Here is a 17,630-nt window from a genome sequence, read left to right as displayed (position 1 = left end):
TGCCAAGAATGAGGTCAAGTCTGCTCTGATGATATTTATTGATTCCCTGTTGTGATTTAAAGAACTTGTTTTGTCTGGTCTTTGCCAGTTTTCTGGAAACTAACATGGGAAATCAGTGTATGGGGAAGGAACAGTAGAAAGGAAAGCAATGAAGAGAGATGGATGTTATTCCAGGTGGATTGTGAAGGAAAGGGGGATAAAAGTTATGAAGTGGTAGAAATTGTGGTGGCACCAATGCAAGAAGGAGTTATATCTATAAATCTATTTGTTATACTCATCTGTAAATGTTACTGTAGTACCACCATTGCATGTAGGTTGACAAAACTGCACTTGTTCATTGTGTGAAGTTCTCTTTTGTGTGTCATTGCTTGACAGTGTGATTTTGTGTGAAAAAAGTAAAACGCACCCACTAAAGTCACTGCTGGTGGTGAACAAAATTGCACCTGTTCGTTGTGTGAAGTTATTTTTTATGCGTCACCGTTGCTTGACACAGTGTGATTTTGTGTTATGAAGTTTGCATGATGCCATGTCATGCCTGTTCATTGTGTGAAATTATGAATATTCTTATTTTTAAACATACAGCTGAGTGTCACTATTGCTTGGCACAGTGGCATGTTGCGTTACATCTAAAACTAAATAAAAAAGGAAACACAAAATAAAAAGTAAAATGCACCCATAAAGTCATTCTCTAGCCACTTTATCCTATTCTATAGGGTCGCAGGCAAGTCACTGTTGATGATAAATTGTGTCACATTCATCTCATTATCTTAGGCACAGCAGGTGGTTTAAAAACAGGCTGATGAATATATGGACTAGTTGAATGAGGACTTATTGTTGAGTCTCGAAAATAGTCATTGAATTAAGTGACTTTTGAAGGTAAAATTACGTGTTTAACAACCTGTTAAAAATACACCAGAATGCAGGAAATGGCATCTAATTAATTAAAAATTTTCTGGGGGAGGACCCCTGCCAGTGTGTCCTCCCCACATTAAAAATGCTTCTGACGCCCCTGGTCCACTGCTTTTTTCTTATATATATATATATATATATATATATATATATATATATATATATATATATATATATATATGTTATGTTACCTCTGGGTGATTATTGACCCCAGTCTTTCATTCGAAACTCACATTGATAACATTACCCGGATAGCTTTCTTTCATCTCAGAAATATTGCTAAGATAATAAATTTAATGTCACTACATGACGCGGAAAAACTAGTTCATGCTTTCGTTACCTCCAGGTTGGATTATTGTAATGCCTTACTGTCTGGATGTTCCAATAAGTGCATAAACAAGCTTCAGCTAGTTCAAAATGCAGCAGCAAGAGTCCTTACTAGAACTAGAAAATATGACCACATCACGCCTGTCTTATCCACACTGCATTGGCTCCCAATCAAATTTCTTATTGATTATAAAATACTACTATTGACCTTTAAAGCACTGAATGGTCTCGCACCACAGTACCTGAGTGAACTTCTGCTCCTCTATGACCCGCCACGCCTACTTAGATCAAAAGGTGCAGGCTATCTGCTGGTACCTCGTATAGTGAAGGCTACATCAGGGGGCAGAGCCTTTTCTTACAAAGCCCCACTGTTATGGAACAGCCTTCCAAGTAATGTTCGGGAATTGGACACAGTCTCAGCATTTAAGTCTAGGCTGAAAACATATCTGCTCAGTCAAGCCTTTTGTTAATGGTGTTTATGAGGTAAAGGTGTAGATCTGGAGGGTCCTCAGGCATAGAGTGTTTGGTAAACTGGGATGTATGGATGCTGTCAGTCCCCACTTGTTTGCTCACTCAAGTTTGCTGATGGTGTAGTGGGTGGCTGCTTTATGTCCTGGGGCTCCCTCATGCCTGTGTTACTTTCTGGCTCTCCCCTTTTAGTTATGCTGTCATAAGGGGTGTTCACACGGCAACTTTTACTCCGGTGTAGCACCGGGGCTGCCCCGGTAGAGCGTTCACACGGTACAAAGTTATACCGGTGTAGCCCCTGAAAGCTGCTTAAACCGGTGCAGATCTAACCCTGCTCGGGAGGTGGTTTAAGAAATTTACTCCGGAGTAAATGCTAGTTTGCGGGGCAGCACCGATATAAAATGGGACGTCTGAACGCTACAGGGGTAGACTCGCTACGCGTGAGGAGAGTTGATTACATACGGGCATTGCATAATTTTGCATCCTGGTATTTTGCGCTTCCAAAATGGCGAATATCAACAACAACAGAACTGCGTGTCTTCCAGTGTTGCCAGATTGTCAGTTTTAAGTGCATTTTGGTGGATTTGAACATATTTTGGGCTGGAAAAAGTCAGCAATATCTGGCAACACTGGTGTCTTCATCCACGTTGTTTTCCCGGCGCTTGATGATGCCATGACAACCGGGAAAAGGAAGTACATTTTCACGCATGCGCATATTTCATTTCCGCATTATTACTATCGGAAATGATAGTAATAACGATAGGAAATGATAATAATAAAAGGAAATGATATCAAAACTTTATTACTATCAAAGGAAATGATAGTAATAAAGTTTTTGCTACTATAGCACGGTCGCAGAAACTGCCGTGTGACCGCAAGTGGGGCTGCACCGGTGCTGACACGCTTCTCTCTAGTAAGCAGGGTTGTGACGTGTGAACGCTCCACAAAATTTACACCGGTGTAAGATATATCGCAACAAAATACATCGGTGCAGCATCGATGCAAATATGTGCCGTGTGAACAGGGCTATAGTTAGTTGCCGGAGTCCCTGCTTGTACTCAGTGCAATATGTATACTGTTCCTACTTATTGAGGTGACACTGGGCATACCTAACAACCTGTGTTTTCTCTCTCTCTCTCTCTCTCTCTCTCTCTCTTCTCCCTCCCAAAAAAAAAATCTGTCCCTCTGAGTTACATGTCGGTCCTGGGATCGAGATGCTGACCTCTTCTGCTCCTCGGACCTGCCTGATCCATCCTGGTGCCCTGTGTCTGGTTGGAGTCTCATCGCATCACTCCTGTGGAGGACGGCCGCATGTGGACAGTTGAAAGTCACACCTGGAGGACGTTCTGGACTCTTACAGTAATGCTTTTATGGCTGAGGACTACAGTTGACTTGCTAACTTTAGGACTGCAGTTGTCATGAGCAGTTTTGCACTCAAGTTTCCATCAATGAAGAGTTATAACATCAACGAAACTGACTTCATGTTAAAACTGTTAATGTTATAGTCATGTTGTCTCTTGTTGCCCAAATGAGGATGGGTTCCCTTTTGAGTCTGGTTCCTCTCGAGGTTTCTTCCTCATGTCATCTGAGGGAGTTTTTCCTTGCCACCATCGCCACAGGCTTGCTCATTGGGGATAGATTAGGGATAAAATTAGCTCATGTTTTAAGTCATTCAAATTCTGAAAAGCTGCTTTGTGACAATGCTTACTGTTAAAAGCGCTATACAAATAAACTTGACTTGAGAGATTCAATTAAATGACAGAATTGGAACAGTCAATAACAAGTGTTGCCAGGCAAAACAAACCTCGCCTGGCAGCACTTATTTTATACCTATATGTTGATAATGGTAATATTTCTCAATCATCAACTGTCAGGTTATAGTCCTATGAAAATCCATGACCTTGAGTTTGACATTTCAGAGTCATTCAAGATCAAAGGTCATGGTGCCAAATGAAAGCCCATATGGCACTTCCTATAAGTTGATAATGGTAAATATCTGTCTACCATCAACTGTTCAAGTTACAGCCCTCCGAAAATCTGTGACCTTGAGTTTGACCTTTCAAGGTCACTCAAGGTCAAAGATCATGGTGCCAAATGAAAGGCCATATGGGAGTTCCTATATGCTCATAATAGTAAACATCTATCTATTGGTAACCGTTTTTTTAGTTATAATGGAAAATGTTATTTTGACCAAAAGGTTGACCTTTCCGGTGACCTTAACCTTCACCTTGACCTCCTTACCCCCAAAAATTAATCAGGTAATCTACGGACCATTGCCCACCTACCCTGAAAATTTGAAGTCAATCGGTGCGACCGTCTAGACGCTAGATTGTTAACAGACAGACATACACACAAACAAACTAAAGTTTGAAAGAAAACTATGAGAGATACCCAATCATGCATCATATCAGTGGAAGCAGAATTGAAAGATGAACATTTTGGAATTGGATTGAAGTAAATATGATGAATATAAAGGAAGATATTGAAAAAAAAGACTTTTGGTGACCTTGACCGGATGACCCTCAAAATGTTGGAGGTTCTATTTGAGACCAATGCCCATCTATCCTGAAAGTTTCATGAAGATTGGTCCAAACGTTTTCCAGTAATCACACATCACATTATCTCTAGCCGCTTTATCCTTCTACAGGGTCGCAGGCAAGCTGGAGCCTATCCCAGCTGACTATGGGCGAAAGGCGGGGTACACCCTGGACAAGTCGCCAGGTCATCACAGGGCTGACACATAGACACAGACAACCATTCACACTCACATTCACACCTACGGTCAATTTAGAGTCACCAGTTAACCTAACCTGCATGTCTTTGGACTGTGGGGGAAACCGGAGCACCCGGAAGAAACCCACGCGGACACGGGGAGAACATGCAAACTCCGCACAGAAAGGCCCTCGCCGGCCCCGGGGCTCGAACCCAGGACCTTCTTGCTGTGAGGCGACAGCGGTTTTCCAGTAATGTTGCTAACAAAAAACAAACAAAGAAACCCCACCAAAAACAATACCTCGCCCCCTGGTGGACTTTGTCCCAGGCCAGGTAAAAAGCCAGGTTTCAGAGTTTTAACCAAGTCTAATAAGATAACCTTTAAATAATGCCCACAGGACATACTTTAAGAACTCAGCTCAGCCATGTTGGCTATTTATATGTAGACAAAGACACATGTCTAGCATTACCAGAGACACTGTTGATGTATAAACAGAAATAGTATATTTAAACAGCAGTGTTACTTGCTATTAAATGTCAGTTTATGAATGCTTCTTTCCGGAAGAGGCTGCATTGTGCTCTTCACCAGTATGATGTGTTTATTAAACAGTCTCGGTGCCCTTGAGAACCCAGAGGAAACCCACACAGACAGCAACCCAAGCTCAGGACTGAACTAGGGGCCCTTTGAATAACTACAAACTATGAATAAACATAAGACCCAAGTTTTTTTAAAATGGGCCCATAATCCCATAAACAAACAAAAAACATGTACAATTATTTTATACGTATAACAAGGAAATCAAGACCTTTGAATAATTAGTTTATTCATGTAAAACTCACCCACCCACACTTATAATTCTATGTTGTGTGTTACATAATTAAAATAATATTAAGTAGGCCTAATCTGCAATAGCAAAAAGGACAATGCAGAGCTGGGGGTGGGTTCTTTATTTCAGCCAGTTCTTTTGTCCCATATTATTGCATCTGAAGTATCTCTGCTTAACTTTTCATTTAAGTTGAAACCGATGATTCCTGTCTCTGTTCTGACCTACAACCCCATGCTAACCATTTTATCATGATACCCACTCAATTTTGAAAGTAGGCTATGTTACGTCTTCAATCTGCATCATCCTACAATAAGCCTGCATCATAAAAAGCAGCAGTGCGGTGCTCATTTTCTGTAGGCTAGGCAAATGTCAGATGAATGTCTCACCAGCTTTGCCTCTGTATTTATAAGCTGTACATCCATCCATTATCCGTAACCGCTTATCCTGTACAGGGTTGCAGGCAAGCTGGAGCCTATCCCAGCTGACTATGGGTCAGAGGTGGGGTACACCCTGGACAAGTCGCCTAATCATTGCAGGTCTGACACACAGACAAACAACCATTCACACTCACATTCACACCTATGGTCAATTTGGAGCCACCAATCAGCCTAACCTGCATGACTTTGGGGGAAACCAGAGCACCTGGAGGAAACCCACGCTGACATGGGGAGAACATGCAAACTCCACAAAAAAAAGACCCCCCATGAGCCACTGGGTTTGAACCCAGAACCTTCGTGCTGTGAGGCGACAGTGCTAACTACTACACCACTGTAAGCTGTACAATAGTTGGAAAAAGTATCCAGTGGTTTTTTTTAAGGGTTCTTGTGATAGTTAAGCATTCTTGGCTGATTAAAAAGTTTCTGTTTGCAACTTTTCTCCTAAGGAAATATTCAGTTGTAGAGTTAGAACCTTGAACTACAATCTCATTTCCAAAGAAATTGGGATGCTGTGTAAAATGTAAATAAAAATAGAATGTGATGATTTGCAAATCATGGAAACCCTATATTTCATTGAAAATAATACAAAGACAACATATCAAATGTTGAAACAGAAATTGTATTGTTTATGCTCATTTTGAATTTAGTACCAGCAATATGTTTTTAAAACAAAGCTGTGACAGGGGTACCAAAAGACTGGAAAAGTTGTGCAATGTTAAAAAAAAAAAAACTGATTTGGTTAATTGGCAACAGGTCAGTACCATGACTGGGTATAAAAATAGCATCCCAGAAAGGCTGAGTCTCTCAGAAGTAAAGATGGGCAGGGGTTCACCGCTCTGTGAAAGACTGCGTAGGCAAACAGTGCAACAAATTAAGAATAATGTCCCTCAATGTAAAATTGCGAAAAGAATTTGGGGCTCACATCATCTATGGTACATAACATCATTAAAAGATTCAGAGAATCTGGAGAAATCTCTGTAAGCAAGGGAGAAGGTGCAAAAACCAACACTGGATGCCTGTGATCTTTGGGCCCTCAGGTGACATGGCATTAAAAACAGACATTCTGTAGTGGAACTCACTGCATGGACTCAGGAACACTTCAGAAAACCATCGTCTGTGAACACAGTTCATCACTGCATCCACAAATGCAAGTCAAAACCAGATATAAACAATATCCAGAAACACTGCTGCTTTCTCTGGGTCAGAGCTCAGTTATGCACTGAGGCAAAGTGGACACTGCATCCTCTGGGCTAAAGAGGAGAGGGACCATCCGGTTTGCCATCAGTGCACAGTTCAAAAGCCAGCATCTGTGATGACATGGGGGTGCATTCATGCACAAGCCATGGGTAGCTTGCACATCTGGGAATGCACCATTAATGCTGAATGATATGTACAAGTTTGGAGAAACATGCTGCCATCAAGATGAATCTTTTTCAGGGAGGGCCTTTCTTCTTTCAGCAAGACAATGCCAAACTGCATTGTGCACAATGTACATCTGCATGGTTCCGTAGTAAAAGAGTCCGGGTGCTAAACTGGCCTGCCTGCAGTCCAGACCTGTCTCCCATTGAAAGCATTTGGTGCATTATGAAACATGAAATACGACAAAGGACACTCTGAACTGCTGAGAAACAGAAACTGCATATCAGACAGGAATGGGATAACATTTCACTTTCAAAACTACAGCAATTGGTCACCTCAGTTAATTTAGAGAGTGTTGTTTAAAGTAGAGGTGATGCAACACAGTGGTAAACATGACCCTGTCCCAACTTTTTTTAAAAAGATGTTGCTGGCATCAAATTCAACATGAGCGTGCATATATATATATATATATATATATGGTAAGCACTGTCGCCTCACAGCAAGAAGTTCCGGGTTTGACCTGGTGTGATGACCTGGTGACTTGTCCAGGGTGTACCCTGCCTCTCACCCATAGTCAGCTAGGATAGGCTCCTGCGACCCTGTAGAACAGGATAAAGCGGCTAGAGATAATGAGATGAGAGACATCATCAGATTTTCACACAAGTCCTAAAAGTAGATAAAGAGAACCCAGTTCAACAAATGAGACAAAAATATTATACTTGGTCATTTATTTATTGAGGAAAATTATCCAATATTACATATCTGTGAGTCGCAAAAGTATGTGAACCTTTGCTTTCCGTATCTGGTGTGGCCCCCTTGTGCAGCAATGACTGCAACTAAATGTTTCCAGTAACTGTTGATCAGTCCTGCACACCGGCTTGGAAGAATTTTAGTCCATTCCTCCGTACAAAACAGCTTCAACTCTGGGATGTTGGTGGGTTTCCTCACATGAACTGCTCGCTTCAGGTCCTTCCACAACATTTCGATTGGATTAAGGTCAAGACTTTGACTTGGCCATTCCAACACATTAACTTTATTCTTCTTTAACCATTCTTTGGTAGAATGACTTGTGTGCTTAGGGTCGTTGTCTTGCTACATGACCCACCTTCTCTTGAGATTCAGTTCATGGACAGATGTCCTGACATTTTCCTTTAGAATTCACTGGTATAATTCAGAATTCATTGTTCCATCAATGATGGCAAGCTGTCCTTGCCCAGATGCAGCAAAACAGGCCCAAACCATGATACTACCACCACCATGTTTCACAGATGGGATAAGGTTCTTATGCTGGAATGCAGTGTTTTCCTTTCTCCAAACATAATGCTTCTCATTTAAACCAAAAAGGTCTATTTTGGTCTCATCCATCCACAAAACCTTTTTCCAATAGTGTTCTGGCTTGTCCACATGATCTTTAGCAAACTGCAGATGAGCAGCAATGTTCTTTTTGGAGAGCAATGGCTTTCTCCTTGCAACCCTGCCATGCACACCATTGTTGTTCAGTGTTCTCCTGATGGTGGACTCATGAACATTAGCCAATGTGAGAGAGGCCTTCAGTTGCTTAGAAGTTACCCTGTGGTCCTCTGTGACCTCGCCGACTATTACACACCTTGCTCTTGGAGTGATCTTTGTTGGTCGACCACTCCTGGGGAGGGTAACAATGGTCTTGAATTTCCTCCATTTGTACACAATGTCTGACTGTGGATTGGTGGAGTCCAAACTCTTTAGAGATGGTTTTGTAACCTTTTCCAGCCTGATGAGCATCAACAACGCTTTTTCTGAGGTCTTCAGAAATCTCCTTTGTTCGTGCCATGATACACTTCCACAAACGTGTTGTGAAGATCAGACTTTGATAGATCCCTGTTCTTTAAATAAAACAGGGTGCCCACTCACACCTGATTGTCATCCCATTGATTGAAAACACCTGACTAATTTCACCTTCAAATTAACTGCTAATCCTAGAGGTTCACATACTTTTCCCACTCACAGATATGTAATATTGGATCATTTTCCTCAATAAATAAATGACCAAGTATAATATTTTTGTCTCATTTGTTTGACTGGGTTCTCTTTATCTACTTTTAGGACTTGTGTGAAAATCTGATGATGTTTCAGGTCATATTTATGCAGAAATAAATATAGAAAATTCTAAAGGGTTCACAAACTTTCAAGCACCACTGTATGTGTGTAAAAAAGCCAGAAACAAGAAATTTTCTAAGTTTCAAGTTTTGATATGTTGTCTTTGTACTATTATCAATGATTTGCAAATCATCAAATTCTGTTTTTATTTACATTTTGCACAGCGTTCCAACTGTTTTGGAAACAGGGTTGTGCATAGAACCTCATCTCATCTCATCTCATTATCTCTAGCCGCTTTATCCTTCTACAGGGTCGCAGACAAGCTGGAGCCTATCCCAGCTGACTACGGGCGAAAGGCGGGGTACACCCTGGACAAGTCGCCAGGTCATCACAGGGCTGACACATAGACACAGACAACCATTCACACTCACATTCACACCTACGGTCAATTTAGAGTCACCAGTTAACCTAACCTGCATGTCTTTGGACTGTGGGGGAAACCGGAGCACCCGGAGGAAACCCACGCGGACACGGGGAGAACATGCAAACTCCACACAGAAAGGCCCTTGCCGGCCCCAGGGCTCGAACCCAGGACCTTCTTGCTGTGAGGCGACAGCGCTAACCACTACACCACCGTGCCGCCCGCATAGAACCTTAAAGGTATAAAATTTAGAAACTCATGTCAGATTTTGAGAGGAAATTAAATCAATAGCCAGTTGGTGCTACTCTTTTTCTACACCTTTCTGCAGTGTCATTAACTTGTGGTGGTTTCCTTGTGACCAATAGATAAATCAATTCTGTTTAAATCTATTGCTGATGCTGAGGTTCATTTTTCTTGTCCCTTCTATCTGTCCTAAGTTTAAATAAATACAACTAACATCTTGCTTAAATATAAAAATAGAGGCTGAGCAGTTTTGCCTCAGAGTGTTGACTTTAAATAAAATTATTAAAAACAGCACATGCAATATAAAGTGGTCTTTATCTTACTCTTCAGATGAGATAACATCATAAAACCTTTTCCCTGATATCTTAGAAAAGAATAAAAACACAAACACTTCTCTCACACAGTTATGGGTTGTTTTACAATCAGGGTACAAAGTTTGTGTCACAGGGGTCCAAAATTCAAATTGATTCAAACTGGTTCTTGTACCAGTTTTTAAGTGAAGGACAAGTTAAAGAACAGATTTCAGGTAATTTTTTGACATATGTGTATGGTAGTTTTGTGTAATCTGCTATAAGATAAAGAAGATTAAGTGTAGCTTTAAGCAGGGCTGGGAGAAACAAATGAAGTGATTCTCGGAGACGACTTTTTTTTTTTGACAATTCAGAATCCACTACTTCCATAGTGCTTTTAAATATAAGGCTGTAAGCTTTGTGTTAGTTGTCTCTAATATTTATGTCCCAATATTTTGACCACATTTTAGGATGAAAATAATCATTTTAAATATATGTTATTTTATATTGAAAAATTAGCTGTCTCGGAGAGGACATTTTTTTGACACAATTACATACTAATTTGATCAAAATAGTCTGAAAACTTACTGGCATTCAACATTAAAACTTAACTATGTTTCCAATGATATGGAACCAAATATGTGTTTTATGGTATAAAGAATGATTTAAGTGCATCCCTTTTGGAGCTACCTGTGGTCAAAAAAGCACTTTTTCTAAACAACACGAGTAATTTTGCTAAATATGACATATATTGCCATACATTCACCAAAAATAACGTTATCACCAAATTTTTTTTTTGCATGGTAAATAGAGCTATCACAGGGCTACAATAAACAACCAAGTTTATTTAGTCAAGCCTTTTGATATTGAAGATAATAAGTGTGATTTTTAGTTTGCGTACCCTGATTGTAAAGCAACCCTTATGAAAAATGAGAGCTACACTACCGTTCAAAAGTTTGGGGTCACCCAGACAATTTTGTGTTTTCCATGAAAAGTCACACTTTTATTTCCCACCATAAGTTGTAAAATGAATAGAAAATATAGTCAAGACATTTTTCTGGCCATTTTGAGCATTTAATCGACCCCACAAATGTGATGCTCCAGAAACTCAATCTGCTCAAAGGAAAGTGAGTTTTATAGCTTCTCTAAAGAGCTCAACTGTTTTCAGCTGTGCTAACATGATTGTACAAGGGTTTTCTAATCATCCATTAGCCTTCTGAGGCAATGAGCAAACACATTGTACCATTAGAACACTGGAGTGAGAGTTGCTGGAAATGGGCCTCTATACACCTATGGAGATATTGCACCAAAAACCAGCAGCTAGAATAGTCATTTACCACATTAGCAATGTATAGAGTGGATTTCTGATTAGTTTAAAGTGAGCTTCATTGGAAAGAACAGTGCTTTTCTTTCAAAAATAAGGCCATTTCAAAGTGACCCCAAACTTTTGAACGGTAGTGTATATAACGCATACATACAGTAGGAAGAATGTCATGACATTCACGCTTAAGGAAAACAGAAACAAAATTCAACACATATCCCGAATATTAACACTTAAATAATTCTAAGGATGACTTACTTGGATATCTTAAGTAGAAGTCGTTCTCAATGTTTGTTAAGTTTTCTTCAGTTTTAAATTCAACCCAGTGCGTGTCTGCTTCTTCATTATAGCGCACAAACACCCCGAAGAGGATGATCATGGCGGTCTGCCACACAAAGCACACAGCCGGCAGAGAAAACCGGATGTTGGTGCTTTGGGGCCCATCACAGTAAGGCACGATACAGTTGCCCATGTTCTCTGCGCGTGCACAGGGAGATCCACACGTGCGTGCGCACCTGCCAGCCCCGCTTCTTTTAAGGCGCGAGCGTGGGGTGTTTCCGCGCGCGCAGTGCGTCACAGACAACGGCTTCTCCAGCCACCTCGCGCGTCAGAGAGAGAGAGAGAGAGAGAGAGAGAGAGCTGTTTCATCACAGAACAGGTATATGAGTACTTTCACAAATGTGGATCTCATCTCATCTCATTATCTGTAGCCGCTTTATCCTGTTCTACAGGGTCGCAGGCAAGCTGGAGCCTATCCCAGCTGACTACAGGCGAAAGGCGGGGTACACCCTGGACAAGTCGCCAGGTCATCACAGGGCTGACACATAGACACAGACAACCATTCACACTCACATTCACACCTACGGTCAATTTAGAGTCACCAGTTAACCTAACCTGCATGTCTTTGGACTGTGGGGGAAACCGGAGCACCCGGAGGAAACCCACGGGAGAACGTGCAAACTCCACACAGAAAGGCCCTTGTCAGCCACTTGGCTCGAACCCGGGACCTTCTTGCTGTGAGGCGACAGCGCTAACCACTAACCACTACACCACCGTGCCGCCCCCCCAACTTTTAAAAAAATGTGTCTATGTTTAAGCTGACATAAGTTCTTCTTCCGGGGCGGCACGGTGGTGTAGTGGTTAGCACTGTTGCTTCACAGCAAGAAGGTCCTGGGTTTGAGCCAAGTGGCCGGTGAGGGCCTTTTTGTGTGGAGTTTGCATGTTCTCCCCGTATGTGCGTGGGTTTCCCCCACAGTCTAAAGACATGCAGGTTAGGTTAACTGGTGACTCTAAATTGACCGTAGGTGTGAATGGTTGTCTGTGTCTATGTGTCAGCCCTGTGATGACCTGGCGACTTGTCTAGGGTGTACCCCGCCTTTCACCCGTAGTCAGCTGGGATAGGCTCCAGCTTGGCTGCGACTCTGTAGAACAGGATAAAGCAGCTAGAGATAATGAGATGAGATGAGTGTCTATGTTTAAGCTGACTTAAGTTCTTCTTCCGGGCGGCACAGTGGTGTAGTGGTTAGCACTGTTGCTTCACAGCAAGAAGGTCCTGGGTTTGAGCCAAGTGGCCGGTGAGGACCTTTCTGTGTGGAGTTTGCATGTTCTCCCTGTATGTGCGTGGGTTTCCTCTGGGTGCTCTAGTTTCCCCCACAGTCCAAAGACATGCAGGTTAGGTTAACTGGTGGCTCTAAATTGACCGTAGGTGTGAATGTGAGTGTGAATGGTTGTTTGTGTCTAATACCCTGTCCACACTAGGGATTTTGTACCGATACGATACTACTTTCGTACCGCAACACCTGTCCACACTAGCAACTATACCCGTACTGTAGCGGTATAACTGTATCGGTACGAAACCCACAAATGTATGGGTTTCGTACTGGTATAGTATCGGTACTGTAGCGCTTCGCTGTAGTGTGGACAGATGAAGCGGTTCTATATCAATACATATAATGCGCATGCGCAATGAACCATTCCTACTTCTTCCGGGTTATTCATACAATACAATACGCACATGCTTTCCAGCTGTAAATAAAACGTCAAAATGGCTCAAAACAACCGTGGAGCTATATGGAGCAAAGACGAAGTTATGTGTTTGTTGGAGCTTTGGGGAGACGAGCGATGCCAGGAACAGTTGAGTGAAGAACGGAGATTCGTTTTCTTTGTTTCTTTCTCAACTGCCTCGCGCGTTTTATACAATTCAACTGAATAAATGACCACCAGAAATACAGACTGTACATTGACAACAAAAAGCGCACACACGTTGTTTCATCCGCCATATTCTTGGAAGGAAGTTACTCGGTAACCACAGAAACATTTCACGCACGCACATTTCAACTACCGTGAAAGAAAACCACAAACATTTCTCGCTAGTGTGGACAGATGCACTAAACTGTACCAGTATACTTTGTATCGATACAGTTATACCACTATCGGACCGGTATATATGTGAACACAGCTTATGTGTCAGCCCTGCGATGACCCTGCCTCTTGCCCGTAGTCAGCTGAGATAGACTCCAGCTTGCCTGCGACCCTGTAGAACAGGATAAGTGGCTACAGATAATGGATGGATGGATGGATGGATGGATGGATGGAAGTTCTTCTTCCCACCGCCTACAAGGGCCGTAGGGGCACAACTGATGACATTAACCTTCCATCACTGGTGTGTCTAGGGCATTTAAGCTTGGTGGAGCCCATCCCACTCCAAGCTTGTTCAATAGACAATTGAGAGTTAACCTAACTGCATGTATTTGCACTGTGGGGGAAACCAGAACACCCAGAGGATACCCACAAAAACACAGGGAGAACATGCAAACTCCACACAGAAAGGCCCCTGTCAGTTTGAACCCAGAACCATCTTGCTGTGAGGTGACCATGCTAACCACTGCACCACCGTGCCACCCTACATAAGTTCTACTTGGTTTTAAATTACTGAGATTTGAATAATACCCATTCAGTTCAAGTAATCAGTTAACAAAGTTGACGGTGGAGTGACTGGCTGCTTTATGTCCAAGGGCTTCCTCATGTCTGTGTTAACTTCTGGCTCTCTCTTTATGCTGTCATAGTTAGTCTTGCTGGAGTCCCTGCTTGCACTCGACTCACAGTGTACATTGTTCTTAACCATTATGGCATACCTAACAATCTATGATCTCTTTCTCTCTCTGTCTCTCTCTCTCTGTATCTCTCTCTGTCTCTGCCTCTGTCTGTCACTGTCTGTTGAGTTACACCAGGGGTGGGCAAACTTTTTGGCTCAGGGGCCACATTGACTTTTGAAATTTGCCAGGCGGGCCGGGCCAACACCAAATTCATACATATCGAACATAAACCGGAAAAGCTTTAGTGTTATTGTAAGGCCTTCACTGACAGAGACCCAAATGCAGATCAGATTGACATTTATTTTAGTTCTCAGTCAACAAAGGCAGAGCAGAAAAATGCTTGCAGTTCAATAGATTGGCACTGGATCCATCCAGAAAAGTAATACACACACACACACACACACACACACACACACACACACACACACACACACACACACACACACACACATGTGACAGTAAGAAAAGTAGCACACTTAATTCTTAAATTACATCTTTGAGCTGCCAGGATGAGTAGGATGCCAGTGTATTTGTATATTTGTATCATTTTATACATACAACTAAATTGCATATCATTAAATTGAACTAAATTACATATCAGTACATATCATTTTTGTACATTTCACTGAACTCGTAGATTTACACCTGAGTGTTTTTTTTTAACCATCCACTTCCAGCCTGCCAGTACAACCAACCACCATTAGTAGGAGAGGTACCACACCATTCCAAAATGTTTGCAGTTCAACAGTTTGGGTACCACACCATGCCAACATGTTTGCAGTTCAACAGTTTGGGTACCACACCATGCCAACATGTTTGCAGTTCAACAGTTTGGGTACCACACCATGCCAACATGTTTGCAGTTCAGTGGTTTGGCACTGGATCCATCCAGCCCACAAAATCAAACAAAACAGCTCAAGAAAGCAAAAAAACTCCAAACTGGTTTTCAGGTTCAAAGTCACTCACTGAAATATTTCCAGTCCTCAAAAAATCAAAACACAGGTTCCAAACAGGTTTTCATATTCCAAAAGGCCACTCATAGATCAGAATAACCTCCACAGGCAAAAGTCCAGGAACAGGTATAAGCAGAAGCAAGGTCAGCTGCTCATAATACACCTATAATAGCAGACAGGGACATAAATGAGGGGCGGAGCAGACACCCAAAAGCACATGGTACTTAAAAACAAACACCAGCACTACAGCAGCCACCCACGACAACCAAAATTACTAAGAGTTATACTTTTTATATTACGTCTGTAAACATGTGACTACCATCTTATTACAGCTCCAACATAGTTTTAAAAAGAGAAAGTGTTAATACTCACATTCATTCAGCAACGGCTGAGCTGTATTTGTCCGTGCTTGCGCTGACTGGTTGTTAGCATAATTAGCATGCTTGGAGGAAAAGTGCGGTTTGATGTTATATTCCTTTAAAACTGCAACGGTTTCTTTGCAAATAAGGCATACAGCCTTTGATCGGACTTCAGCAAAAAAATATTTAGTTGTCCATTCTTTATTGAACACCCTGCACTCACGGTCCACTTTTCTTTTTTTAGGACCACTCATTGTAAAGTTTTATCCTGTGTTCTCGAGATCATCAGTGGCACAGGTGCCAGAATGACTTCCATGGCACGCGCTGCACCACTCTGCAAATGTAATCTCGCATGAATACGACTGACTGGAAAGACAGATCTCTAGAACACCTGTCTACGTGATAACACTGATGCTTATAGTTTATAGATCTGCTCAATCGTGTTTATATGATTGTCTTCCGCGGGCCGGATTAAAAACGCCAATGGGCCGGATGTGGCCCGCGGGCCGTAGTTTGCCCACCTCTGAGTTACACGTTAGTCCTGAGATAACAGTGATGCTGGCCTCTCTTACTCTTCGGGCCTGCCTGATCCATCCTAATGCCCTACTGGAGTCTCATCACATCGCTCCTGTGGAGGACAGCCCCATATGCACAGTAGAAAGACACACTTAGAAGATGGCTCTAGACACTTACAGTTTTACTACGATGGTTTAGGACTACAACTGACATGATAATTTTAGGACTGCAGTTGTCATGAACAGCTTTGCACTCGACTTAATAGCTATAACAGCTTTGGTTGTAACTAATTGTGATTGTCACAGACCTCAGTGCATCCTCGCCCCACTTTGAGAAGCATGTCTTTCATGTTAACTCACAGGAAACTTTACACTGGATGGGCACTGCAAAATATTTTCCCTCCAAGCTTAGAAAACATCATGGTCACGAAATAGTTTAATAAACTCAGTTCAGATAATAATGATAATACTGATAACACAAACAACGACTTAATAATGTCAAATAATAGCTGCTGAGAAGGAAAGCCTCACAGTTCCAGGGTCCCTATTTTACTGAGCTTAGGTTACTGTCTGTGTGAAGTTTTGCATGTTCTCCCTGTATATGTGGATTTTATTAGGTTCTTTGGTTTCCCCCCACCTCCTAAAAACATCCCCAGTGTAGGCTGTGTATGTTAAAATGTCCATTGGTGTGAATGAGTGTGTGCATAGTGCCCTGTGATGGAATGGAGCAGGTTGTAATCCCACCTCACACCCATTGTTCCAGGAATATGCTCCGAATGCACCGTAACCCTGACATAAAGTGGTGACTGATGATGGATGTATGAATGAAATAATGTCTGTTATCGGGTAGTTATTCATGCTTTAAAACATAAAACCCACATAGCCTATATAGGCCCACATTCTATGAATGACTGTGTTTAGCCATGGGCATGTTACATGACTACATGACTTTTTCCAGTATGCATCCTTAATGTCACAATTCAAGGAGGCAGTATACACAAGACTGAAAGTGTAAATATACCAGATGAAATTGTAAAGAAAAAGAAACAAGTTTTTTTCAGTAACACTCTAATAAGATAATTGCAAGCTATCAGGTGCGCAGCAAAAGAAACTGACCAGGATGCTTTTTCACTTCAAACAGATGACGCAATTATTTTCTGTTTTAGCTAGCCTTAGTTACAGAAACCATCACCTGGAAATAATACGCATAGGTGGCCATGGGATCAATTCAATTAGTGAGAAAGAAAAGGAAGTGAGAAAGAAAATGGCATTGGAGGAGATATTTAGATAAATAAAATTGAGAATGTAAATGCAAAAA

The 17,630-nt window shown here is 41.8% G+C and overlaps 1 protein-coding gene across 2 annotated transcripts in view; it reads right to left on the bottom strand.

Moving 5' to 3' along the window:
* Nucleotides 1-12,023, bottom strand: part of rhcgb (Rh family, C glycoprotein b) — a 50,691-nt gene extending 38,668 nt beyond the window's left edge. Inside the window, exon 1 of one of the 2 annotated variants that reach the window (XM_060915009.1) lies at nucleotides 11,649-12,023. In XM_060915009.1, the coding sequence (XP_060770992.1) occupies nucleotides 11,649-11,862 (214 nt within the window). In that variant the 5' untranslated portion in view covers nucleotides 11,863-12,023. The remainder of the gene's footprint in view (nucleotides 1-11,648) is intronic. The other variant, XM_060915010.1, reaches the window with a different exon arrangement.
* Nucleotides 12,024-17,630: the final 5,607 nt, after the last annotated feature.

This window comes from Neoarius graeffei, chromosome 2, assembly GCF_027579695.1.
Source record: "Neoarius graeffei isolate fNeoGra1 chromosome 2, fNeoGra1.pri, whole genome shotgun sequence".
Taxonomy (NCBI): Eukaryota; Metazoa; Chordata; class Actinopteri; order Siluriformes; family Ariidae; genus Neoarius; species Neoarius graeffei.
This window is presented reverse-complemented; position numbering and strand designations above follow the sequence as displayed.